At 32.0% G+C, this 27,752-nt stretch overlaps 1 protein-coding gene across 2 annotated transcripts in view; it reads left to right on the top strand.

Moving 5' to 3' along the window:
* The window catches only part of LOC143245424 (proton-coupled zinc antiporter SLC30A9, mitochondrial-like), a 58,189-nt gene extending 33,826 nt beyond the window's left edge, over positions 1-24,363 (top strand). For both annotated transcript variants that reach the window (XM_076491772.1, XM_076491771.1), the window contains exons 10-18: positions 2,220-2,275; positions 7,823-7,958; positions 14,372-14,411; positions 15,076-15,147; positions 15,685-15,895; positions 17,948-18,010; positions 22,360-22,489; positions 23,789-23,902; positions 24,173-24,363. In XM_076491772.1, the coding sequence (XP_076347887.1) occupies positions 2,220-2,275; positions 7,823-7,958; positions 14,372-14,411; positions 15,076-15,147; positions 15,685-15,895; positions 17,948-18,010; positions 22,360-22,489; positions 23,789-23,902; positions 24,173-24,217 (867 nt within the window). In that variant the 3' untranslated portion in view covers positions 24,218-24,363. The remainder of the gene's footprint in view (positions 1-2,219; positions 2,276-7,822; positions 7,959-14,371; positions 14,412-15,075; positions 15,148-15,684; positions 15,896-17,947; positions 18,011-22,359; positions 22,490-23,788; positions 23,903-24,172) is intronic.
* The last annotated feature ends 3,389 nt before the right edge of the window (positions 24,364-27,752 follow it).

The following is a 27,752-nucleotide window of genomic DNA, read 5'->3' as shown; positions in this document are numbered from 1 at the left end:
ACCTGGTACTTATAGCTTCTGTATATAACACAATGTTACAATAATAATAACATGGTAACAATAGCTTCAGTATACATAAGATATCACCAGCACTAATGTGTTAACTACAGCTTTCATATACGTAATGCAATGTTTAAACAATGGTGACAAGGTAACTATAGCTTTTATATATAAAACACAAATAATGTTTTAACAACATTAACAAGACAACTATAGCTTTTATATATAAAACACAAATAATGTTTTAACAACATTAACAAGGTAACTATAGCTTTTATATATAAAACACAAATAATGTTTTAACAACATTAACAAGGTAACTATAGCTTTTATATATAAAACACAAATAATGTTTTAACAACATTAACAAGACAACTATAGCTTTTATATATAAAACACAAATAATGTTTTAACAACATTAAGACAACTATAGCTTTTATATATAAAACACAAATAATGTTTTAACAACATTAACAAGACAACTATAGCTTTTATATATAAAACACAAATAATGTTTTAACAACATTAACAAGACAACTATAGCTTTTATATATAAAACACAAATAATGTTTTAACAACATTAACAAGACAACTATAGCTTTTATATATAAAACACAAATAATGTTTTAACAACATTAACAAGACAACTATAGCTTTTATATATAAAACACAAATAATGTTTTAACAACATTAACAAGACAACTATAGCTTTTATATATAAAACACAAATAATGTTTTAACAACATTAACAAGACAAGTATAGCTTTTATATATAAAACACAAATAATGTTTTAACAACATTAACAAGACAACTATAGCTTTTATATATAAAACACAAATAATGTTTTAACAACATTAACAAGGTAACTATAGTTTTTATATATAAAACACAAATAATGTTTTAACAACATTAACAAGGTAACTATAGCTTTTATATATAAAACACGAATAATGTTTTAACAACATTAACAAGACAACTATAGCTTTTATATATAAAATCAAATAATGTTGTAACAACATTAACAAGACAACTATAGTTTTTATATATAAAACACAAATAATGTTTTAACAACATTAACAAGACAACTATAGCTTTTATATATAAAACACAAATAATGTTTTAACAACATTAACAAGACAACTATAGTTTTTATATATAAAACACAAATAATGTTTTAACAACATTAACAAGACAACTATAGCTTTTATATATAAAACACAAATAATGTTGTAACAACATTAACAAGACAACTATAGTTTTTATATATAAAACACTAACTATTTCTTGTATATGCAGGAACTGATATATGAACAGTATTAACACTAACTATTTCTTGTATATGCAGGAACTGATATATGAACACTAACTCTTTCTTGTATATGCAGGAACTGATGTATGAACAGTATTAACATTAACTATTTCTTGTATGTGCAAGAACTGATGTATGAACAGTATTAACACTAACTATTGCTTGTATATAGAGGAACTGATGAAATGTTTGGATGGTATTAACACTAACTGTTGATTGTATATGCAGGAACTGATGTATGAACAGTATGAACATTAACTATTTCTTGTATGTGCAAGAACTGATGTACGAACAGTATTAACACTAATTATTTCTTGTATATAGAGGAACTGATGAAATGTTTGGATGGTATTAACATTAACTATTGGTTGTATATACAGGAATTGATGTTATGTTTGGACAGTATTAAGACAGTTGTTTGTATATACAGGAACTGATTTTATGTTTGGACAGTATTAACACTAACTGTTGGTTGTATATACAGGAATTGATGTTATGTTTGGACAGTATTAAGACAGTTGTTTGTATATACAGGAACTGATGTATGAACAGTATTAACACTATATCTTTTATATACAGAAACTGACGTAATATCTGAACAGTTTTAACATTGTAACTATTACATGTACATTCAGGAACTGATGTAATGTTTTGATGTTATTAACATGGTATCTATTGTATATAGTAATGTTTGAATGGTATTAATTTGTGGGAGATCACATCACACACTTGATCTGAAATCCAAACTGGATAAATCAAAAAAGGTGAACAATGTATCTAAAGAATACATGATCTTTAGACCTATCAATATTTTATCATAATATTTTGATTACATGTAGTTTTCTTGTTAATGTAGTTCTTTTCTGAATTTGTTATAAGTTTGGATGAGTTTATCTTTCTTTGTTTCAGTTAATCTTAGCCTTTGGAATAAGAAAATCCATCCAACAAGCAACACGAGAACACCCGTAAGCTGGTTTACTTTCTTTTTTTATGGTTCTTCAAATAATTATTGAATGAGATTTGATAAAGTGTGATGAAACCCACAAGAAAGAGAACGTTATTTAAGAAAGAGACTGAGTGTTATTGGTACTACTTTGAGTATAGTTTGATAATGGAATGGTTGTGTTACAGTGTCTGCTAGTAGCTTTGTTATAATGGAATGGTTGTGTTACAGTGTCTGCTAGTAGCTTTGTTATAATGGAATGGTTGTGTTACAGTGTCTGCTAGTAGCTTTGTTATAATGGAATGGTTGTGTTACAGTGTCTGCTAGTAGCTTTGTTATAATGGAATGGTTGTGTTACAGTGTCTGCTAGTAGCTTTGTTATAATGGAATGGTTGTGTTACAGTGTCTGCTAGTAGCTTTGTTATAATGGAATGGTTGTGTTACAGTGTCTGCTAGTAGCTTTGTTATAATGGAATGGTTGTGTTACAGTGTCTGCTAGTAGCCTTGTTATAATGGAATGGTTGTGTTACAGTGTCTGCTAGTAGCTTTGTTATAATGGAATGGTTGTGTTACAGTGTCTGCTTGTAGCTTTGTTATAACGGAATGGTTGTGTTACAGTCTGCTTGTAGCTTTGTTATAATGGAATGGTTGTGTTACAGTGTCTCCTAGTAGCTTTGTTATAATGGAATGATTGTGTCACAGTGTCTCCTAGTAGCTTTGTTATAATGGAATGGTTATGTCAGAGTGTCTCCTAGTAGCTTTGTTATAATGGAATGGTTGTGTTACAGTGTCTGCTAGTAGCTTTGTTATAATGGAATGGTTGTGTTACAGTGTCTGTTAGTAGCTTTGTTATAATGGAATGGTTGTGTTACAGTGTCTGTTAGTAGCTTTGTTATAATGGAATGGTTGTGTTACAGTGTCTGCTAGTAGCTTTGTTATAATGGAATGGTTGTGTCACAGTGTCTGCTAGTAGCTTTGTTATAATGGAATGGTTGTGTTACAGTGTCTCCTAGTAGCTTTGTTATAATGGAATGATTGTGTCACAGTGTCTCCTAGTAGCTTTGTTATAATGGAATGGTTATGTCAGAGTGTCTCCTAGTAGCTTTGTTATAAAGGAATGGTTGTGTTACAGTGTCTCCTAGTAGCTTTGTTATAATGGAATGATTGTGTCACAGTGTCTCCTAGTAGCTTTGTTATAATGGAATGGTTATGTCAGAGTGTCTCCTAGTAGCTTTGTTATAATGGAATGGTTGTGTTACAGTGTCTGCTAGTAGCTTTGTTATAATGGAATGGTTGTGTTACAGTGTCTGCTAGTAGCTTTGTTATAATGGAATGGTTGTGTTACAGTGTCTGTTAGTAGCTTTGTTATAATGGAATGGTTGTGTTACAGTGTCTGCTAGTAGCTTTGTTATAATGGAATGGTTGTGTCACAGTGTCTGCTAGTAGCTTTGTTATAATGGAATGGTTGTGTTACAGTGTCTCCTAGTAGCTTTGTTATAATGGAATGATTGTGTCACAGTGTCTCCTAGTAGCTTTGTTATAATGGAATGGTTATGTCAGAGTGTCTCCTAGTAGCTTTGTTATAAAGGAATGGTTGTGTTACAGTGTCTCCTAGTAGCTTTGTTATAAAGGAATGGTTATGTCAGAGTGTCTCCTAGTAGCTTTGTTATAAAGGAATGGTTGTGTTACAGTGTCTCCTAGTAGCTTTGTTATAATGGAATGGTTATGTCAGAGTGTCTCCTAGTAGCTTTGTTATAATGGAATGGTTATGTCAGAGTGTCTCCTAGTAGCTTTGTTATAAAGGAATGGTTGTGTTACAGTGTCTCCTAGTAGCTTTGTTATAATTCTTTAAAATCTGTGTGGTAGTTTGATAATGAAATTGGTTTCTGTCTCAATATTTGTAGGTTTATAATGAAATAACCTTGTGTTACAGTCTCTGTAGTTTGGATATAAATACTTGTTTATAATATTTATTTGTAGTTTTGTACAGTGTTTGGTTGTTTGATAATTATAATAAACTTTTATTTTACAGTTATGTGTAATGTATTGTCCTGCATCAGATAATCCAGAATAAAACTGGACTCTCTGGTAAACATCAGACAAAGATAACCCATGACCAATCTTAATGTAGTTGCTTATGTCAAACAAAGATAACCCATGACCAGACATAACATAGAACATTTTGGTATTTAAGTCAACGTTCAACAGTGTATTTAAATTTTAGGATTGATGCTGTAGTTGCTTAATGTATTTACATATCAGTTCATGTAACTCTTGCATTTTGTTTATTTATGTTTAAACATAAAAACAAGCAAAAGACGAATAAATATAAAAACTTTGGAATATTTTATTCAAAATGCATGCATATGATCATGAATGTATGTGAAAATGATTATCAAAGATATATAAACATGTACCTGGATATTTGTTTTAATAGAATTAGACAGTCCCATGAACATTGTATATGTGTTTTATCATTCTTTTAATAATAGAAATAAACAGTCCCATGCATATTCTATATCTCTTTTATCATTGTTTTATTAAAATAATTAGACAGTCCCATTCATATTCCATCTTTTATCACTGTTTTATTAACAGAATTAAACAGTCCTCTGCACATTCTATATGTCTTATATCACTCTTTTATTAACAGAATTAAACAGTTCCATGCACATTCTGTATGTGTTTTATCACTGTTTTATTAACAGAATTAAACAGTCCCATGCACATTCTGTATGTGTTTTATCACTGTTTTATTAACAGAATTAAACAGTCCCATGCACATTCTGTATGTGTTTTATCACTGTTTTATTAACAGAATTAAACAGTCCCATGCACATTCTGTGTTTTATCACTGTTTTATTAACAGAATTAAACAGTCCCATGCACATTCTGTTTGTGTTTTATCATTGTTTTATTAACAGAATTAAACAGTCCCATGCACATTCTGTTTGTGTTTTATCATTGTTTTATTAACAGAATTAAACAGTCCCATGCACATTCTGTATGTGTTTTATCACTGTTTTATTAACAGAGTTAAACAGTTCCATGTACATTCTGTATGTGTTTTATCACTGTTTTATTAACAGAATTAAACAGTCCCATGCACACTCTGTATGTGTTTTATCACTGTTTTATTAACAGAATTAAACAGTCCCATACACATTCTGTGTTTTATCACTGTTTTATTAACAGAATTAAACAGTCCCATACACATTCTGTGTTTTATCACTGTTTTATTAACAGAGTTAAACAGTCCCATGTACATTCTGTATGTTTTATCACTGTTTTATTAACAGAATTAAACAGTCCCATACACATTCTGTGTTTTATCACTGTTTTATTAGCATAATTAAACAGTCCCATGCACATTCTGTGTTTTATCACTGTTTTATTAACATAATTAAACAGTCCCATGCACATTCTGTTTGTGTTTTATCATTGTTTTATTAACAGAATTAAACAGTCCCATGCACATTCTGTATGTGTTTTATCACTGTTTTATTAAGAGTTAAACAGTCCCATGCACACTCTGTATGTGTTTTATCACTGTTTTATTAACAGAATTAAACAGTCCCATACACATTCTGTGTTTTATCACTGTTTTATTAACAGAATTAAACAGTCCCATGCACATTCTGTATGTGTTTTATCACTGTTTTATTAACAGAATTAAACAGTCCCATGCACATTCTGTATGTGTTTTATCACTGTTTTATTAACAGAATTAAACAGTCCCATACACATTCTGTGTTTTATCACTGTTTTATTAACAGAATTAAACAGTCCCATGCACATTCTGTATGTGTTTTATCACTGTTTTATTAACAGAGTTAAACAGTCCCATGTACATTCTGTATGTGTTTTATCACTGTTTTATTAACAGAGTTAAACAGTCCCATGTACATTCTGTATGTTTTATCACTGTTTTATTAACAGAATTAAACAGTCCCATACACATTCTGTGTTTTATCACTGTTTTATTAGCATAATTAAACAGTCCCATACACATTCTGTGTTTTATCACTGTTTTATTAACATAATTAAACAGTCCCATGCACATTCTGTTTGTGTTTTATCATTGTTTTATTAACAGAATTAAACAGTCCCATGCGCATTTTGTATGTGTTTTATTCTTGTTTTATTAACAGAATTAAACAGTCATGCACATTCTGTATGTGTTTTATCACTGATTATGGTGTTTTATCACTGTTTTTAAACAGAAATAAACAGTCCCATGCACATTCTATATATGTTTTATCACTGTTTTGTTAACAGAATTAAACAGTCCCATGCACATTCTATGTATGTTTTATCACTGTTTTGTTAACAGAATTAAACAGTCCCATGCACATTCTGTATATGTTTTATCACAGTTTTATTAACAGAATTAAACAGTCCCATACACATTCTGTATGTGTTTTATCATTGCTTTCCCACATATTTCTAATTTTGTCCAATTCATGCAGATTGATATACATAAATAACCAGTGGCATATTTATGTAGGGGTTAGAGGGGACTCAGCCCCTGGGCCGATGATCTTAATGGGAGTCGATTGATAATTTTATTCTATGTAAAATTACATGGGGTGTAGGGCCCACAAACAGTCTTAGCCCATGGTTACACACAACCTTAAATAACCAGTATCAATTCTAAAATATGAATTTATTGTTAGATTGTTGAATATTGATTTTAAATACTGAATTATTCCTTGCTGTTGAAACTTGAGCAGTTGAGAATGAACACAATAGTCATCGAAACATTGTATCCATTCCTAATACAACCCTTACTTACTATAAAAGCTCTAACTTGTAATAAAATAGTTTGGTTAGTTCTGTAATCAATTAACTCCATATTTTATAACAAAAATTTTGAAAATTAATTCACTTTTAAAACAAGGATTATAACACTAAAAAAACCAAGTATTGGTACCTGAGACTAGCACAGCACAGATAATAATGTCAGTATGTGTTTAACAAACAGATAACAAGTTACCAAGTATTGGTACCTGAGACTAGCACAGCACAGATAATCATGTTAATATATATTTAATAAACAAACAGATAACAAGTTATCAACTATTGGTACCTGAGACTAGCACAGCACAGATAATCATGTTAATATATATTTAATAAACAAACAGATAACAAGTTATCAACTATTGGTACCTGAGACTAGCACAGCACAGATAATCATGTTAATATATATTTGATAAACAAACAGATAACAAGTTATCAACTATTGGTACCTGAGACTAGCACAGCACAGATAATCATGTTAATATATATTTAATAAACAAACAGATAACAAGTTATCAACTATTGGTACCTGAGACTAGCACAGCACAGATAATCATGTTAATATATATTTAATAAACAAACAGATAACAAGTTATCAACTATTGGTACCTGAGACTAGCACAGCACAAATAGTCATATTTTTATGTGCTTAACAACAAACAAACAGGTAACAAGTTTAAGTGTTTGGTTTTGTGTTGAATATTATTTTGGAATGTGTAATTTCACCTCATAGTTTTGACTAAAGATTAATTTCTACATATTTTTACAGCTATGGTTACCACACCATGCGATATGTGGCTTCTCTTATCAGTGGTGTTGGCATTTTCTGTTTCGGAACTGGCCTCTCTATATACCATGGAATTATGGGATTGCTTCACCCAGAACAAATGGAACAAATTTTTTGGGTACAACAAACAAACATTTTTTTTATATTTAGTCGACATGAAAGTAGTAAATTTTGCTGAAAGTCTCATTCACACAATATTTATGTTGTTTTAATCACAATTTTAAAGTAACTATTTTAAATAACATTCACATTCTGTAATGTAAGTTCTAGTGAATTTGTTTGAATGTTCAGTTTACACAATATTTATATTGTTGTAACCACAGTTTTAAGGTAACTATTTTATATAACATTCCCATTCTGTAATGTAAGTTCTAGTTAATTTATTTGAATGTTCAGTTTACACAATATTTATGTTGTTATAATCATAGTTTTAAGATAACTATTTTAAATAACATTCACATTCTGTAATGTAAGTTCTGGTGAATTTGTTTGAATGTTCAGTTTACACAATATTTATATTGTTGTAACCACAGATTTAAGGGAACTATTTTAAATAACATTAACATTCTGTAATGTAAGTTCTAGTGAATTTGTTTGAATGTTCAGTTTACACAATATTTATGTTGTTGTAATCACAGATTTAAGGTAACTATTTTAAATAACATTCACATTCTGTAATGTAAGTTCTGGTGAATTTGTTTGAATGTTCAGTTTACACAATATTTATATTGTTGTAACCACAGTTTTAAGGGAACTATTTTAAATAACATTCACATTCTGTAATGTAAGTTCTAGTGAATTTGTTTGAATGTTCAGTTTACACAATATTTATGTTGTTGTAATCACAGTTTAAAGGGAACTAATTTAAATAACATTCCCATTCTGTAATGTAAGTTCTAGTGAATTTGTTTCATTTTTGGATTAACTCAAACTTGACGAACCATATTTATATGTTTCAAAACAGGATAAATTTGTGTCTGTGGTTTATTAGAAACATTAAATTATTCACTAGTTTATCCTGGAATATAATGTATTATAGATGTTACTCAAACAGTAATAACATAAAATATAGGTTTAAAAGTTGCATTAAAAGTAATAATGTTTAAATTCAGCAAAAACACAACATTTACTATGTAATATATAATATAATAATAGCTGTACATCAACCTAATAATTCAACTGCTAACACCATTTATAATTTACCAGTAATAATAACATTTAAAAAAGTATGTAAACAAACCTGAAGATCCACCCTGTTTTCGTGTTCATGTAAAGCCTGATCTTAACAGTAGGTCATTAACAGGTTATATAAATAGCAGACGTAACATGACATGATAGTATTTTAAATTTACAAATATTGGGTTCTCATAAGTTATCCGTAAGAATGATGATGTAACATGGAAATGTATATTATTAATATGTTACCCGTAAGAATGATGATGCAACATGGAAATGTATAGTATTTATATGTTACCCATAAGAATGACGATGTAACATAGTAATGTGTAGTATTTATAAATTACCCCTCAAAATGACAATGTAACATAGAAATATGTTGTGTTTGTAAGATACCTTTAAAAATGACAATGTAACATAGACAGATGTAGTGTTTATAAATTACCAGTAAGAATGACAATGTAACATATGAATATGTTGTGTTCAAAAGTTAACCCTAAGAATGATAGTGTAACATTAAAATGTTTATTAGTTAACCCTAACTTTGTGTTGTAAATTTTACATTTTATTTATTTGGTTGCAACTTTTAAACAAGAATAAGTCATTCCTATTTATTAATATCCATTTAAATGACATATTTTATCTTAAGTAGCCTACTTTTATAATGTAATCATATGGTATGTTTTGTTTCCTTTTAGTCTTAACTGTTATTTTGTATTTAAATACCATGTTTTGTTGTCTTATAGGCTTACTTTTTCTTATATATTTTTATAGTATGTTTTATTTTCTTACAGATTTAATTGTAATGTGTTTTATTAGAATTTCATTCTTGTATTTCATGTAAAGCACCTTATTCACTTGAGGTTATCACTTTATCTCAACAAAGCACCCTTAATGAGTTTCTTTGTACTACAGCCATTGGAAATACTTTGAGTGTTTTCTAACAACCATTGGAAATACTTTAAACATTTTTCATGTTACATAGTTTTGTAAAAGAAAATAGAAATTTTCTATTGCTTTGGTAAATCCAGAATGTTATTTCCAGCTCTTAGTCCCTCCTGTCCTCTGTCTGGGGATAAGCCACTCTCAGTTGAGATTGCCAGTGAACTTATTCGTGGTGAGATGGAGTCACATACTTAGTTTGCTGGAGTGAATTTAGATTTTCTGTTTCCTGCACCTTTTTTTTTTTTTTTATCTGTTGGCTCCTCAGTCCCAATGTGGGACAGCATCAAGCTTATGGCTGGCTCAGTTCTCTATAGTGGATGAGTAGATAGCCCAAATTTGCTTTGCTCTGTCAGAAATTTACCAGACTAAATGTTGTTCTTATAATGGCAGTAAACACAGTTTTTAAGTGAAACAGAGAAAACAGGAGGTTACTTTGATAAGCTGCGCCTGATTGGTTTTCTTTAGTTAGTTCATCAAGAGTGTGATATTTTGGGTCTTTCACGAGTTGGTTTTGAGTCTGCACTTTACCTAATAGCTGAAATGTCTTGTAGTGAATATTTAGTTGTCTCACCATCCATAGATGTTCTGGTTCATGCAGAGTGGTTTATTTTTGGTTATGTGAAGGGACAGTTATGCCTTATCCACTGTTGTTGTCAAAAGTACATGATTTAGCCCACTACCTCGAGGTGGAAACATTCTGACTCAACTAATACACTTGCTGCTTAAAATTAGTGGTTTTAAGATGCAGTTTGTAGTTAACTTAAATAGCTCAATTTTCCTTTATGGGACAGTTCTAAGTCTATGGATTTACCTCTCTCAAATCTCACATTTTGTTTTCTTAACACTAAACTTTATTGGAAGATTCTCAAACTCACCATCTTCATTGATGATTAGCTGAAACCATCATTGGTTCATACCTGTTGTTGGTGTCTCGTCTTTTATTGGCTTCTGCAGGATTCCAATCTCTGACAGATTCTCCCAACACAATGGTTCTATTGATTTTTGCAACATTGGTAATTGGTGGGCTGGCTACACATTGGAATTCCTGACTGCTGGCAATTTGGTCTCTGGTACTTCACCTTCGTGCTTTGACAATGGATGCATTTTGTCATAAAGGGAATGGATTACAACTATAGGTATTCTCTCCAGTTTTTATGCTACCCAAGATAATAACCATGATTTGTACCAACCATTTTCAGGTCCTGTTTATACCACCAGATTGGCAACTACACCCTATTTACTGCTTCTGTGTTATCTTCAAGAGAGTACACCACTTCCATTTCTCCTTTGGCCCTCTCTGTGAAGGCAACCATGTGGTACACTCGACCATCCGGCCCGGCATGGCCAAGCGTGTTAAGGGGTGCGACTCGTAATCCGAGGGTCGCATCCCAGTCGCGCCAAACATGCTCGCCCTTTCAGCTGTGGGGGTGTTATAATGTGACGGTCAATCCCACTATTCGTTGGTAAAAGAGTAGCCCAAGAGTTGGTGGTGGGTGGTGATGACTAGCTGCCTTCCCTCTAGTCTTACACTGCTAAATTAGGGACGGCTAGTACAGATAGCCCTCGAGTAGCTTTGTGCGAAATTCCAAAATAAACAAACACTCGACCATCAAGAAACTCAGACTTCAGGCGTGGAAGTCATGCAGTCTTTTGCACAATGTTGGGGGTTAATTTCTAAGGTTACAATGTATATATCTTAGTCTTTGCTTAATCCCTTGACAAACATTTATCAATGGAAGTAGCACATAACAGTAATAGTGTATTGAGAGGAGGTTGTACCCAATTCAATAAGAAGGGCCAGTCATAACTTGTTTTTTGACCTGGCTCTTCCATAATCACCCTTTCATCAAGAACCACTTGCAACAATATATTCTTTGGATCCCCAGTACTCTCTAGATTCCTGAAGTCACATTGGGTCCTTTATCTCATACGATCATTCCAGTTACCTAACTGGTATATCAAGGTTACATGCCCTTTCTCAACATCTGTTTGTGACCTTATTCTCATATACCATGTATCACCGTTTTTATTGATGCTGACCTATGGACATCCCCAGTCACATTGGTTTGTTCTGTGTATCCATAGGACACTTTATCATTCTATCAACATCCTCAGACTGGTTCTTCTTACCTAAGACACTGTCAGACATGGAAGAGAAGAACTCTTTTTCAGCAATTTATCTGATAACTATTTCTCACTTCTTTGACTGATCAGATTTTGATCATTGTTATATTCAGTGAGGTTCTTAAAAGATTTGTTGCCTGCACTGATGCCTCTAGAGATGACTTTTTATTCATCGGAATCATACTGTTTATACCTGGTTACATTGGTATGGTGGTACAACATTGATCCATACCATTTATTCTGGGCTCTCTTTGAAGAAGATGAATCTTTTACAAGTTACATCTGATCTGGTTTGTCATGTTTATATGTCCTTAGTGGCTCAGTTAAACTGCCCACTGGATCATGTTATGCAGACTGATATGTGGACCTTCTCCACTACTTTTGTCTCACTTTATTTGCATGACCTGGCAGTATATTCATCTGAGGGCTCTTCCTACCCCTGTAGTCATTTTAAGCATTTCCTCTAAATTATATAGAGAGGTGAGTGTTTTCACCTTTAAGTGTCCCTTAAATCTCTTTTTCACAGGATTCCACTCTTAGGCAGGTGTGTTTTATCAAACCAATTCTACACTAACAACCATTAATTTAATATACTTTATCTATATTGCATGCAGTCTCTGTAAAACTTAGGTGTTCCATAAGATCATCTGAAAACTGATGTGTGGTATCACTGTACTCCGACTTATTGCCTCTCATGGACTATCGTGAGTAAAACATAAGGGGATCCTGCCCTTTCCTGCTGATCATTGGATTGAAGAAATCAGGTTTGGTTAGCTTTCACCTACTGCTGAACTGTTTCTAGAGTACTGTTATTCAGGACTCTCCCTTTGCATATTACTCCAACAAATTCTACTAGTGAAACTAGGTGGTTCTAACTATACCCAGTTTTCAGTCACTGGGGTTGTAGAGAGAGGTGAAGTTAGTGGCTCTCCTACATTGGTCTCTGGATGAGTTCTCCTAGTTATTGGTAGGAAAGGCACCAAACTATGTGGGAGCTTATTACAAGTACCTTTTTAATCAATACTGGTTCAGAACATTGTCCCTGGAAGAGGGTCCATTGTCTCCTTTTCAATCAATACTGGTTCAGAACATTGTCCCTGGAAGAGGGTCCATTGTCTCCTTTTCAATCAGTAATGGTTCAGAACATTGTGCCTGAAAGAGGGTCCATTATCTTTCTTCAACCAGTATTGGTTCAGGACATTATTCCTGAAATGGAGTTCAATGTCTCCTTTTCAATCAATAATTTCAGGACCTTGTTCCTGGAAGAGGGTCCATTGTCTCCTCATAATTCTGAATTCAGTTTATTCCCATCCTGGGTCCTTGGTTGAGAACAGTTGTTCCACAAAGTTCCAGGAGCAAGTGAATTTACAGTACCTACTTGAATGGGAGAGAAGATGAGTGTTAATAATTCCAGACTTTATTAGTTTTGTTTCATCAGATTGAATTTGGTATAGAGGATCTTGTCACCCTGCAATGTTGTCTTTCAGACTTCTTCAGGTTGAGGAGAAGGTTTGTCCAGTTAGTGTTTCTTGTCATGATTTTGTTGGTTCAGAACATATTACTCTATGAGTACAGGTTGGGATCCATTCATATTCAATATACATATGCACGCGCACACACGCACGCACACACGCACACATATATATATATATAAAGACAAAAACCCCTTAATTCCAACCCCATGTAATGGAACCTCAACTATATAGCTGGGGCTAATCTATAGTGGTGATCAATCATTTACAGTTCCACCCACGGTACCCATTTTTCTGTTGACACACTCTTGACCCATGCAGATACTTTCTCTATGGATAATGCCCTCACCAGCCCTTAAACTTTTGAAGTGTAGGATTCTAGCTGCAGTGGAAGTAAAGATGTTTTGGAAGTTAACATTTTCATATATCAAAAATGTAATTCTAATCAATTTTGCTTCTTTCATGCTCTCCTGAACTTAGAGTTGGAAACTGAATCAGTTTCAGAAAGAGTGATGTATTTTGTGAGTGAAGTGCTTATATGTAGTACCAGGATAAAGGGTGTATTGATGTAGAGTCATGAGAAACATATCATAAAGTACAATTAAATGGGGTATAGAAGATCTGAGCTAGAAAGAAAAAAGTCAGAATAATGTTTGTTTAGATGAGAAAGACGAAACCCTAGTACTAACGTAATAGCTGTCATGGGATGGGAACGAAGTATTATTAAAAATAAATTTAGGATTTATGAAGATGTTAACGTACAGGTTTAGTTGTTATTAAGTGTTTCAGTAAAGTGTTTTATGGCTTCTTTCAGGCTTACTTGACGTTAAGCATATCCCTGATGACTGAAGGTGGTAAGTGTTGTTTTTGTTGACATAACTTACAGATCTTCAGACAGATCACATACTTCAGTGTTGTTCATGATCTAATATAACAATACATATTGTTAAGAGTGGTCATTTCTTTACTTACATTAATCAGTTTTGTTTCGTGTTTTACTGGTACATGAACAATAACGCAATTATTGTAACCAGTTCTGCTTTTCGGTTCTAATAGGATAAAATCAGTAACTTTAACTATTGTCATCAGTAATGGTTTGTGATTTTGACAGTATAAAAACAATAACCAATTTTTACCTTGTTTACACCAAATTACACCAGCAATGTTATCTTGTTGGGTGTCATTTATTTGGACACCCACCATCATCTAACTTTAACTTAATACCCATATAAAGAATAGATAATATTTAACTCTAATCATACCAGCAGATAACAGACAGAAGCCTTCTTTAGTAAACTGTATACCTTTTAAACTTCTGGGAATTACCAAAAAATAGCTTATACCAGCATGTTTATTTATGACTTTATTTAGCTTTTAAAACTAACATTATAATTGTTTAATGAGAGATTGGGGAAATTTTAGACTTAATTTTATGTTGTAGTAATTCTAGCAGTTGATGTAATTTATGTTTAAGTAGCTGACTAGTTTTGTTGGTCATATTTTGTTATCTATTTTCAGGAACTCTTATCATTGCCTATAATTCCATAAAGAAGGGAGCCTTTCAAGAAGGAATGTCTGTGAAAGAGTATGGTGTGTTACTAAAGTGATGTCAAAAACCTTAAAGTTTCTACCTTTTACAGTTGGCTATGTTTCTAATACATCATGTTATTTGCAACAGTATCTCTTGCTAAAAGAAGCATATAACTTGTGGTATCTAAATGTGGGTCATAGAGCAGTATTTCAGTGTCACAATATTTGATACTATTACATAGTATCACAATATTTGATACTATTACATAGTGTCACAATATTTGATAATATTGCATAGTGTCACAGTATTTGATAGTATTACATAGTGTCACAGTATTTGATAGTATTACATAGTGTCACAATATTTGATACTATTACATAGTGTCACAATATTTGTTAGTATTTCATAGCATCAAAATATTTGATAGTATTACATAGTATCACAATATTTGATAATATTGCATAGTGTCACAGTATTTGATAGTATTACATAGTGTCACAGTATTTGATAGTATTACATAGTGTCACAATATTTGATAGTATTTCAGTGTCACAATATTTGACATAGTTTTAAGACCTATAATATTGTGTGTCTAGTTCTACGCAGCCAAGATCCCAGTGTAAATGTAGTGCTACTAGAAGACCTCGCAGCTGTGTTAGGTGTTGGAATAGCAGCCGCATGTATGGGGTTGAGTTCCTATATGGGTAGTCCAGTCTATGATGCTGTTGGCTCCATCTTGGTTGGTGGACTTCTGGGAACAGTGGCTTCTTTCATTATTTATACTAACAGTGCTGCACTGGTTGGAAGGTAAGTAATATATCATTTACTCGGGTAAAAGTACAATGCCATTCTAGAGTGGAAAGATATACAGTTATTACCTAGATAACAATGTAGTGATGGTTAATAGGTGAAGGATACAGTTGTTACCGAGGTAACAACATAGTGATGGTTAATAGGTGAAGGATACAGTTGTTACCTAAGTAACAACATAGTGATGGTTAATAGGTGAAGGATACCATTGTTATCTAGGTGACAATATAGTGATGGTTAATAGGTGAAGGATACAGTTGTTACCTAAGCAACAACATAGTGATGGTTAATAGGTGAAGAATACGCTGTTATCTAGGTGACAATATAGTGATGGTTAATAGGTAAGATACAGTTGTTACCTAGGAGACAATGTAGTGATGATTAATAGATGAAGGATACAGTTGTTATCTAGGTGACAATATAGTGATGGTTAATAGGTAAGGATACAGTTGTTACCTAGGTGACAATGTAGTGATGATTAATAGGTGAAGGATACAGTTGTTACCTAGGTGACAATATAGTGATGGTTAATAGGTGAAGGATACAGTTGTTATCTAGTTGACAATGTAGTGATGGTTAATAGGTGAAGGATACAGTTGTTACTTGGGTGACAATGAAGTGATGGTTACCAGGCAAAGGATACACTAGTTGCCTAGGTAATAATGTGGTGTTGATTGTCAGGTAAGAAGTTTAATATTGAAGGTTACAAGTAATTTATTCATAGTTGGGGAACTAGAATAGTTGTTACAGTTAATTTTAAAAACAAGCTGACTAAACTGATTTTTTGCTTTAAGATTATGAAGACAGTAGGTTCTCTGATATTGGTGTTAAACACATTATGGTGTAAGACATCAAGTTTTCTACTATTGGTGGTATAAGTCAGGAATGTGGCAGGATCTCTTCTATTGATGGTATAAGTCAGGAATGTATCAGATTCTCTGCTATTGATTGTATAAGTCAGGAATATAACAGGTTCTCTGCTATTGATGGTATAAGTCAGGAATGTATCAAGTTCTCTGCTATTAATGGAATAAGTCAGGAATATAACAGGTTCCCTGGTATTGATGGTATAAGTCAGGAATGTATCAGGTTCTCTGCTATTGATGGTATAAGTCAGGAATGTATCAGATTCTCTGCTATTGATTGTATAAGTCAGGAATGTATCAGGATCGCTGCTATTGATTGTATAAGTCAGGAATGTATCAGGATCGCTGCTATTGATTGTATAAGTCAGGAATGTATCAGATTCTCTGCTATTGATGGTGTAAGTCAAGAATGTATCAGGTTCTGTGCTATTGATGGTATAAGTCAGGAATGTATCAGGTTCTGTGCTATTGATGGTATAAGTCAGGAATGTATCAGATTCTCTGCTATTGATGGTGTAAGTCAGGAATGTATCAGGTTCTGTGCTATTGATGGTATAAGTCAGGAATGTATCAGGTTCTGTGCTATTGATGGTATAAGTCAGGAATGTATCAGATTCTCTGCTATTGATGGTGTAAGTCAGGAATGTATCAGGTTCTGTGCTATTGATGGTATAAGTCAGGAATGTATCAGGTTCTGTGCTATTGATGGTATGAGTCAGGAATGTATCAGGATGTCTGCTATTGATTGTATAAGTCAGGAATGTATCAGGATGTCTGCTATTGATGGTATAAGTCAGGAATGTATCAGGATGTCTGCTATTGATGGTATAAGTCAGGAATGTATCAGGATCTCTGCTATTGATGGTATAAGTCAGGAATGTATCAGATTCTGTGCTATTGATGGTATAAGTCAGAAATATAACTGGATCTCTGCTATTGATGGTATAAGAGAATATAAAAGAAAGTGAATAAAATTGGAAAGCATATTAATGGGTTATTTCATAAGTTTAATAAAGATATTAAGTGAATTACACTGTAGACAGTGTCATATTAACATACCTATTCGTTGTTTTAAACAATGCACTTAACTTGCAATTAAATTTTTTCTTTCAACTAGTAGGTTAATGTATTAATAATTTAGAGATTGAAGTATAAAAACGTGTGAAACATTTTTCCATAACAGGTCTATTCCTCCTGAACGGCTACAGATGATAAATAAAGAACTAGAGAATGATGTTATGATTCGGTAAGTGAAGGATTTACAAATGGATGTATCTCCTGGTACTGTTAATAATATCATAAACAAGGATATGTGCAGCTCTTGGTACTGTCAATAACATAATAAACAAGGATATGTATATCTCTTGGTGGTGTCAATAACATGATAAACAAGGATATGTATATCTCTTGGTGCTGTCAATAACATAATAAACAAGGATATGTATATCTCTTGGTGCTGTCAATAAGATAATAAACAAGGATGTGTATATCTCTTGGTAGTGTTAATACCAATAAACAAGAATGTGTGTATCTCTTGAATCTGTCAGTAACAATAAAGAAGGATGTGTCTATCTCTTGGTACTATCACTAACATAATAAACAAGGATGTGTGTATCTCTTGGTACTATCACTAACATAATAAACAAGGATGTGTGTATCTCTTGGTACTATCACTAACATAATAAACAAGGATGTCTGTATCTCTTGGTGCTATCACTAACATAATAAACAAGGATGTGTGTATCTCTTGGTACTATCACTAACATAATAAACAAGGATGTGTGTATCTCTTGGTACTGTCACTAACATAATAAACAAGGATGTCTGTATCTCTTGGTACTATCACTAACATAATAAACAAGGATGTCTGTATCTCTTGGTGCTATCACTAACATAATAAACAAGGATGTGTGTATCTCTTGGTACTATCACTAACATAATAAACAAGGATGTGTCTATCTCTTGGTACTATCACTAACATAATAAACAAGGATGTGTCTATCTCTTGGTAATATCACTAACATAATAAACAAGTATGTGACTATCTCTTGGTACTATCACTAACATAATAAACAAGGATGCGTGTATCTCTTGGTACTATCATTCACATAATAAACGAGGATGTCTGTATCTCTTGGTGCTATCACTAACATAATAAACAAGGATGTGTGTATCTCTTGGTACTATCACTAACATAATAAACAAGGATGTGTGTATCTCTTGGTACTATCACTAACATAATAAACAAGGATGTGTATCTCTTGGTACTATCACTAACATAATAAACAAGGATGTGTCTATCTCTTGGAACTATCACTAACATAATAAACAAGGATGTGTCTATCTCTTGGTACTATCACTAACATAATAAACAAGGATGTGTGTATCTCTTGGTACTATCACTAACATAATAAAGAAGGATGTATGTATATCCTACTGTTGCTAACAATAAACAAGGATGTGTCTATCTCTTGGTACTATCACTAACATAATAAACAAGGATGTGTCTATCTCTTGGTACTATCACTAACATAATAAACAAGGATGTGTCTATCTCTTGGTACTATCACTAACATAATAAACAAGGATGTCTGTATCTCTTGGTACTATCACTAACATAATAAACAAGGATGTCTGTATCTCTTGGTACTATCACTAACATAATAAACAAGGATGTGTCTATCTCTTGGAACTATCACTAACATAATAAACAAGGATGTGTCTATCTCTTGGTAAAATCACTAACATAATAAACAAGTATGTGACTATCTCTTGGTACTATCACTAACATAATAAAGAAGGATGTATGTATCTCCTTCTACTGTTGCTAACAATAAACAAGGATTTGTCTATCTCCTGGTAGAGTCACTCACATAATAAATAATGATGTGTGTATCTTTTATTACTATCACCAACAGTAAATAAGGATGTGTGTAATTCTTGGTACTGTCAATAACATAATAAACAAAGATGTGTGTATTTCTTGGTACTGTCACCAACGTAATACACAAGGATAGTTGTATCTTTTAGTACTGTCACTAACATAATAATGAGGTGTGTACCTCCTAGTACTGTGAATAACATAATAAACAAGGATGGTGTATTTGTTGGTTCTGTCACTAACAGTAAACAAGTATGTGTGTATCTCTTGGTTCTGTGACTAACAATAAACAAGTATGTGTGTATCTCTTGGTACTGTCATTAACATAATAATGATGTGTGTACATCCTAGTACTGTGAATAACATAATAAACAAGGATGGTGTATTTGTTGGTTCTGTCACTAACAGTAAACAAGTATGTGTGTATCTCTTGGTTCTGTCACTAACAGTAAACAAGTATGTGTGTATCTCTTGGTACTGTCACTAACATAATAAACAAGGATGTGTATATATCTTGGTACTATCACTAACATAATAAACAAGGATGTGTCTATCTCTTGGTACTATCACTAACATAATAAACAAGTATGTGTGATTCTCTTGGTACTATCATTCACATAATAAACAAGTATGTGTCTATCTCTTGGTACTATCACTTACATAATAAACAAGTATGTGTCTATCTCTTGGTACTATCACTAACATAATCAACAAGTATGTGTGTATCTCTTGGTACTGTCAGTAACATAATAAACAAGTATGTGTCTATCTCTTGGTACTATCACTAACATAATCAACAATTATGTGTTTATCTCTTGGTACTATCACTAACATAATAAAGAAGGATGTATGTATCTCCTTCTACTGTTGCTATCAATAAACAAGGATGTGTCTATCTCCTGGTAGTGTCACTCACATAATAAATAATGATGTGTGTATCTTTTATTACTATCACCAACAGTAAATAATGATGTGTGTAATTCTTGGTACTGTCAATAACATAATAAACAAGGATGTGTGTAATTCTTGGTACTATCACTAACATAATAAACAAGGATGTGTCTATCTCTTGGTAATATCACTAACATAATAAACAAGTATGTGACTATCTCTTGGTACTATCACTAACATAATAAAGAAGGATGTATGTATCTCCTTCTACTGTTGCTAACAATAAACAAGGATGTGTCTATCTCCTGGTAGAGTCACTCACATAATAAATAATGATGTGTGTATCTTTTATTACTATCACCAACAGTAAATAAGGATGTGTGTAATTCTTGGTACTGTCAATAACATAATAAACAAGGATGTGTATATCTCTTGGTACTGTCACCAACGTAATAAACAATGATAGTTGTATCTTTTAGTACTGTCAATAACATAGTAACAATGTGTGTATCTCTTTATACTGTGAATAACGTAATAAACAAGGATGTGTCTATTCCTTGGTACTGTCTCTAACAGTAAACAAATGTGTGTATTTCTTGGTACTGCCACTAACATAATAATGATGTGTGTACCTCCTAGTACTGTGAATAACATAATAAACAAGGATGGTGTATTTGTTGGTACTGTCACTAACAGTTAACAAGTATGTGTGTATCTCTTGGTACTGTCACTAACATAATAACGATGTGTGTACCTCCTAGTACTGTGAATAACATAATAAACAAGGATGGTGTATTTGTTGGTACTGTCACTAACAGTTAACAAGTATGTGTGTATCTCTTGGTTCTGTGACTAACAATAAACAAGTATGTGTGTATCTCTTGGTACTGTCATTAACATAATAATGATGTGTGTACCTCCAATATTGTGAATAACATAATAAACAAGGATGGTGTATTTGTTGGTACTGTCACTAACAGTTAACAAGTATGTGTGTATCTCTTGGTACTGTCACTAACATAATAACGATGTGTGTACCTCCTAGTACTGTGAATAACATAATAAACAAGGATGGTGTATTTGTTGGTACTGTCACTAACAGTTAACAAGTATGTGTGTATCTCTTGGTACTGTCACTAACATAATAATGATGTGTGTACCTCCAATATTGTGAATAACATAATAAACAAGGATGGTGTATTTGTTGGTACTGTCACTAACAGTAAACAAGTATGTGTGTATCTCTTGGTACTGTCACTAACATAATAACGATGTGTGTACCTCCTAGTACTGTGAATAACATAATAAACAAGGATGGTGTATTTGTTGGTACTGTCACTAACAGTTAACAAGTATGTGTGTATCTCTTGGTACTGTCACTAACATAATAACGATGTGTGTACCTCCAATATTGTGAATAACATAATAAACAAGGATGGTGTATTTGTTGGTACTGTCACTAACAGTAAACAAGTATGTGTGTATCTCTTGGTACCATCACTAAAAGTAAACGAGGATATAGTGATGATAACTATGCTTACTACAATGTAAATTATAGTTTCTGTCAATAGTACTAAACCATTGGAAAAACAATTGGTATTACTGATGACAGAGGAAGTAATTGTGGGTGTGGTGTGGGACCTGGAACCTCAGTCTTATAAAGTTTGATTACTATAAGTTGTATAGATTGTTTATAGAATATTTTATCATTTTGGTAACATTACATTGTTCATTTCTAACTGTCATAAATAAATATCATCTTTATTAGAAAATTATTTGCAATTTCCTTTTCTCTAACGTGTATATATTTCTATTATCCTTAGTGCCATCCATGATGTTAAGGCAACAGATATGGGAAACCTTGTGGTCAGATATAAAGCAGAAGTGGACTTTGATGGTCGGGAACTGACGACGTCTTACTTAGATTCCCAGGACTTAGATAAATTGTTGCAGGTAATCTTGTGGTCTTTAGATATAAACAGACTATTTAACATTATGGATAAATTAAATCTTCTATTCTGTTGCAGTTTAAGCTGTCTACATTTTCATTACGTAGTACCTTGGTCTTAATAACTACTTTATAATGTAGTATCTTGTTCTAACTGTCTACTCTATGATGTAGTACCTTGGTCTAACTAACTACTTTATAATGTAGTACCTTGGTCTTAATAACTACTTTATAATGTAGTACCTTGGTCTAACTAACTACTTTATAATGTAGTACCTTGGTCTTAATAACTACTTTATAATGTAGTATCTTGTTCTAACTACTTTATAATGTAGTATCTTGTTCTAACTAACTACTTTATAATATAGTACCTTGGTCTAACTAACTACTTTATAATGTAGTATCTTGTTCTTAACTACTTTATAATGTAGTATCTTGTTCTAACTACTTTATAATATAGTATCTTGTTCTAACTACTTTATAATATAGTACCTTGGTGTAACTAACTACTTTATAATGTAGTATCTTGTTCTTAACTACTTTATAATGTAGTATCTTGTTCTTAACTACTTTATAATGTAGTACCTTGGTCTTAAAAACAACTTTATTATGTAGCATCTTGTTCTAACTAACTACTTTATAATGTAGTATCTTGTTATAACTAACTACTTTATAATGTAGTATCTTGTTCTAACTAACTACTTTATAATGTAGTATCTTGTTCTAACTAACTACTTTATAATGTAGTATCTTGTTCTAACTAACTACTATATAATGTAGTATCTTGTTCTAACTAACTACTTTATAATGTAGTACCTTGTTCTAACTAACTACTTTATAATGTAGTACCTTGTTCTAACTAACTACTTTATAATGTAGTATCTTGTTCTAACTAACTACTTTATAATGTAGTACCTTGGTCTAACTAAGTACTTTATAATGTAGTACCTTGGTCTAACTAACTACTTTATAATGTAGTACCTTGGTCTTAATAACTACTTTATAATGTAGTATCTTGCTGTAACTAACTACTTCATTATGTTGTAACTGACTACTTTATAATTTAGTACCTTAATTTAACTAACTACTTTAATATACTACACTTTGACACCAGTCTGTATTCCACAACCAACACTTTCATAATAGTTCATTTCTCCCATTAGATAAAGTCATTTATATAACTTTTTGTTTTATTCATGTGTAGATGATTTAAAATGTTGGTGAAAATTAATGTCCAGTACTTGGAGTTGTTAGACTTTAGAAAATCCAAGTGTATTAATTAAAGTATTTTTTACAACCTAAAGGAAATACAAAGTATCAAGACATTTGAGGAAATGGAAGCCTTCATGTTGAAACATGGTGAAAACATTGTTGATCTATTGGGGGCCCATGTGGACAGAATAGAGACTACCATGAAGGTAAAAAGTTTTGTCACACAAGTGACGTAATATATAAAACAGTAAATATAATCATGCAGTTTTATTTAATAAAGAAAGTTGAGCTGTTAATTCAAGGTAGGCTTAAGGTATTCTTACTTCCTATAGTTTAGAGGGGAGGTATCATAAGTATGTGTGAGTTTGAAACATGCTATACTGTGTTCTGCTACATTTATATTTTAATGTCACTGTTAAGATGTATGAATAAGCCATTACAATATAAAAATTTGTTGTTGTTGTTGTTGTTTTCAGAAACGCCATCCTGAAGTACGACATGTGGATCTTGAAGTTTTATGAACACAGGAACTTAGTTTATATACAAGATTGTAAAGTACTGTAAATAGTTGTACAGTGACACAGGTACTACTCATGTATTATTAGTTGTCTAGTGGACCTCATGTATCTTATTATGACATGAGGAATAAACTTAAGTGAACCTTAAACAGTTAATTGTATTTCTGTTGTCACTAGGTGAGAGCTCATAAAAGTATTTATCAAACTAAACTAATGTGAACTTTCACATTAAAGTTAAGGTCAGTGTCATCTTGTAGTGTGAAACTTAAGGACAGTGTCATCTCATGTGGTGTGAAAGTAAAGTAGCTTCGTGTCATCTCAATTAATATAAAAGTTAAAATGCTGTGTAGTTTTAGTCTCTATGGTACTTAGTACTGCTGCAGTTGGAACAAAAGCTCACCATTCTTTCTCTTTATATGAAAAGTAACAGCATCTGGAAATCTTCACCTAGCCATAGTTACCTTGGTATGTAAGTTGACATGGTAACATCTGGAAATCTTGACCCAGCCATAGTTACCTTGGTATGTAAGTTGACATGGTAACATCTGGAAATCTTGATCTAACCGTAGTTACTTGACATAGTAACAGCATCTGGCAATCTTGACCCAGCCATAGTTACCTTCGTATGTAACTTGACATGGTAACATCTGGAAATGATGACTTAGCCACAATTATCTTAGTTCATAACTTGACTTTGTGACATCAGCACCTAGAAACGATGACTTAGCCATAATTATCTTAGTTCATAACTTGACTTTGTGACATCAGCACCTAGAAACGATGACTTAGCCATAATTATCTTAGTTCATAACTTGACTTTGTGACATCAGCACCTAGAAACGATGACTTAGCCATAATTATCTTAGTTCATAACTTTACTTTGTGACATCAGCACCTGGAAACGATGACTTAGCCATAATTATCTTAGTTCATAACTTTACTTTGTGACATCAGCACCTGGAAACAATGACTTAGCCATAATTATCTTAGTTCATAACTTTACTTTGTGACATCAGCACCTAGAAACGATGACTTAGCCATAGTTACATTAGTTTTATAACTTGACTCTGACTAAGGAAAACATTAAGTCAATGCTTGTTTGTTTTTATTCAAGTTCCTACATTTATTTGATGAAGGATTTATAAAATCAATACCCAACTTGGAACTCAAACTACAATAGAGAAAGTCATAAAAATGTTTTAACGAAGAAACGACAGTTTATTTCTTCTGCAACTTAGTTCTGTTCTGATTGGATAGATGGCCCTATGATCCTGTAGTAAAGTTTTTAAAAATTTTGGGACAGCTAATAAAGTTTGAGTCATGTTTTATTTTACCACAGTAAATAATTTATAAAAATATCTTTCCTTTAATATACCTCTTCAAAATGGAACAGCTAGTGAATATTATTCTCGAGCAGCTCTCAACAAAATGACAAACAAATGTATATAATTAGAATTTTTATTACCATGTTCTAGTATTATAGTTATAATTTTTCACACAGTATGTAAACTTATCAAAGTAATGCCAGTCACATTTTTGCAAAACTCTGTCACTATATAAAGGAATGCAAGATCAGAAGTTAGTTTGCTTAAAAGCAAAACTCAGTGATCATGGACAATCTTTGCCCTGGATCCTAAAAACTGGTATAGAAGCCAACTCTAGATATCCAAGTACTGAACTTATAAGTAGTGTTCAGGGTATAACTTATTTAACAACTGTGTTCTGTTTAGGTTGCCAATATAAGTTAAAAAAGTTAATATTAATGTTGTTGTGAGGACAGTACTAGGAATATTGTTATTATTGTTGTGAGGACACTACTAGGGTTATTGTTATTATTGTTGTGAGGACATTTCTACAAATATTGTTGTTATTATTGTTCTGAGGACAGTACTAGGAATGTTGTTGTTACTAATGTTGTGAGGGCACTACTAGGATTATTATTATTCTTAAGACAGTACTAGGAATATTGTTGTTATTAATGTTACTCTGATGATAGTACTAAGAATATCAGTGAACCTGAAAATGACCGAAGAAAGTCGAAAGATTGATCGCTCCTCTTCATAGAGTTTTTTTCTCTACCCAAATCAGCTGTTTTTACATATATATTTTTCTCTACAAGTGACTTTTCTCGCCATCATGGACTAGAAATATTGTTGTCGTTAATATTATTGTGAGGACAGTACTAGGACTATTGTTATTAATGTTGTGAGGACACTGCTAGGGTTATTGTTATTATTGTTGTGAGGACAGTACTAGGAATATTGTTGTTATTAATATTGTGAAGACAGTACTAGGACTATGCTATTATTAATGTTATTGTGATAACAGTTCTAAGAATATTGTTATTGTTATTAATGTTCTGAAGACACAACTAGGAATATTGTTATTATTATTAATGTTGTTCTGAGGACTGTTCTAGGAATATTGTTGTTATTAATGTTATTGTGAGGACAGTACTAGGACTATTGCTATTATTAATGTTATTGTGATAACAGTTCTAAGAATATTGTTATTATTATTAATGTTGTTATTATTAATCTTATTTTGATAGGAATATTGTTATTATTATTAATGTTGTTGCAAGGACAGTACTAGGTATATTGTTATTATTATTAATGTTGTTGTATAGACAGTACTAGTATTATTATTATTTTTATTGTTGTGAGGACAGTACTAGGACTATTATTGTTATTAATGCTATTCTTATAATAATACTAGGAATATTGTTGTTATTATGTTATTGTGATGGCTGTACTTGGAATACGGTTGTTATTATTAATGTTATTGTGATTACAGTACCAGGAATAGTGATGTTATTATAATTGTTATTATTATTATTGTAAGGACAGTACTACGACTATTGTTATTATTGTAAGGACAGTACTAGGACTATTGTTATTGTTACTAATGTTATGATGACAGTACTAGGACTACTGTTGTTATTATTATTAATGTTTTTTGAATATAATACTAGGTCTATTGTTATTATTGTTTTTGTGAATACACTATTAGGACTATTGTTGTTGTGAGGACAGTACTAGGACTGTTGTCATGACAATGCTGTGACTATTCTTATTATTAATGTTTTATAAATGCAATACTAGGAGTATTGTTATTATTATTGTTGTGAGGACAGTACTAGGACTATTGTTATTATTGGAGGATAATACGAGGACTATTGCTGCTGTTGTTATTGTGAGGACAGTACTAGGACTATTGTTATTATTGGAGGATAATACGAGGACTATTGCTGCTGTTGTTATTGTGAGGACAGTACTAGGGCTACTGTTATTGTTATTAATGTTGCTGTGATGACAGTGCCAGGGATATTGTTACTATTATTAATGTTGTTCTGAGGACAGCTCTAGGACTATTAAAAAATATTATTATTAATCTTATTGTGAAGACAATACTAGGACTATTATTGTTATTGTGAAAATAATACCAGGACTATGGTTGTTATATTATATTCTTGTTGTTTTGTAATTGTCAGGAAAACCTTGTAGTTGTGTGGAATAATTAAGCCAGAGGGCAGACA

This window comes from Tachypleus tridentatus, chromosome 2 (assembly GCF_004210375.1).
Source record: "Tachypleus tridentatus isolate NWPU-2018 chromosome 2, ASM421037v1, whole genome shotgun sequence".
In the NCBI taxonomy this organism is placed as follows: Eukaryota; Metazoa; Arthropoda; class Merostomata; order Xiphosura; family Limulidae; genus Tachypleus; species Tachypleus tridentatus.
The sequence above is the reverse complement of the archived record's forward strand: the minus strand, read 5'-3'. Positions and strand labels throughout refer to the sequence as shown.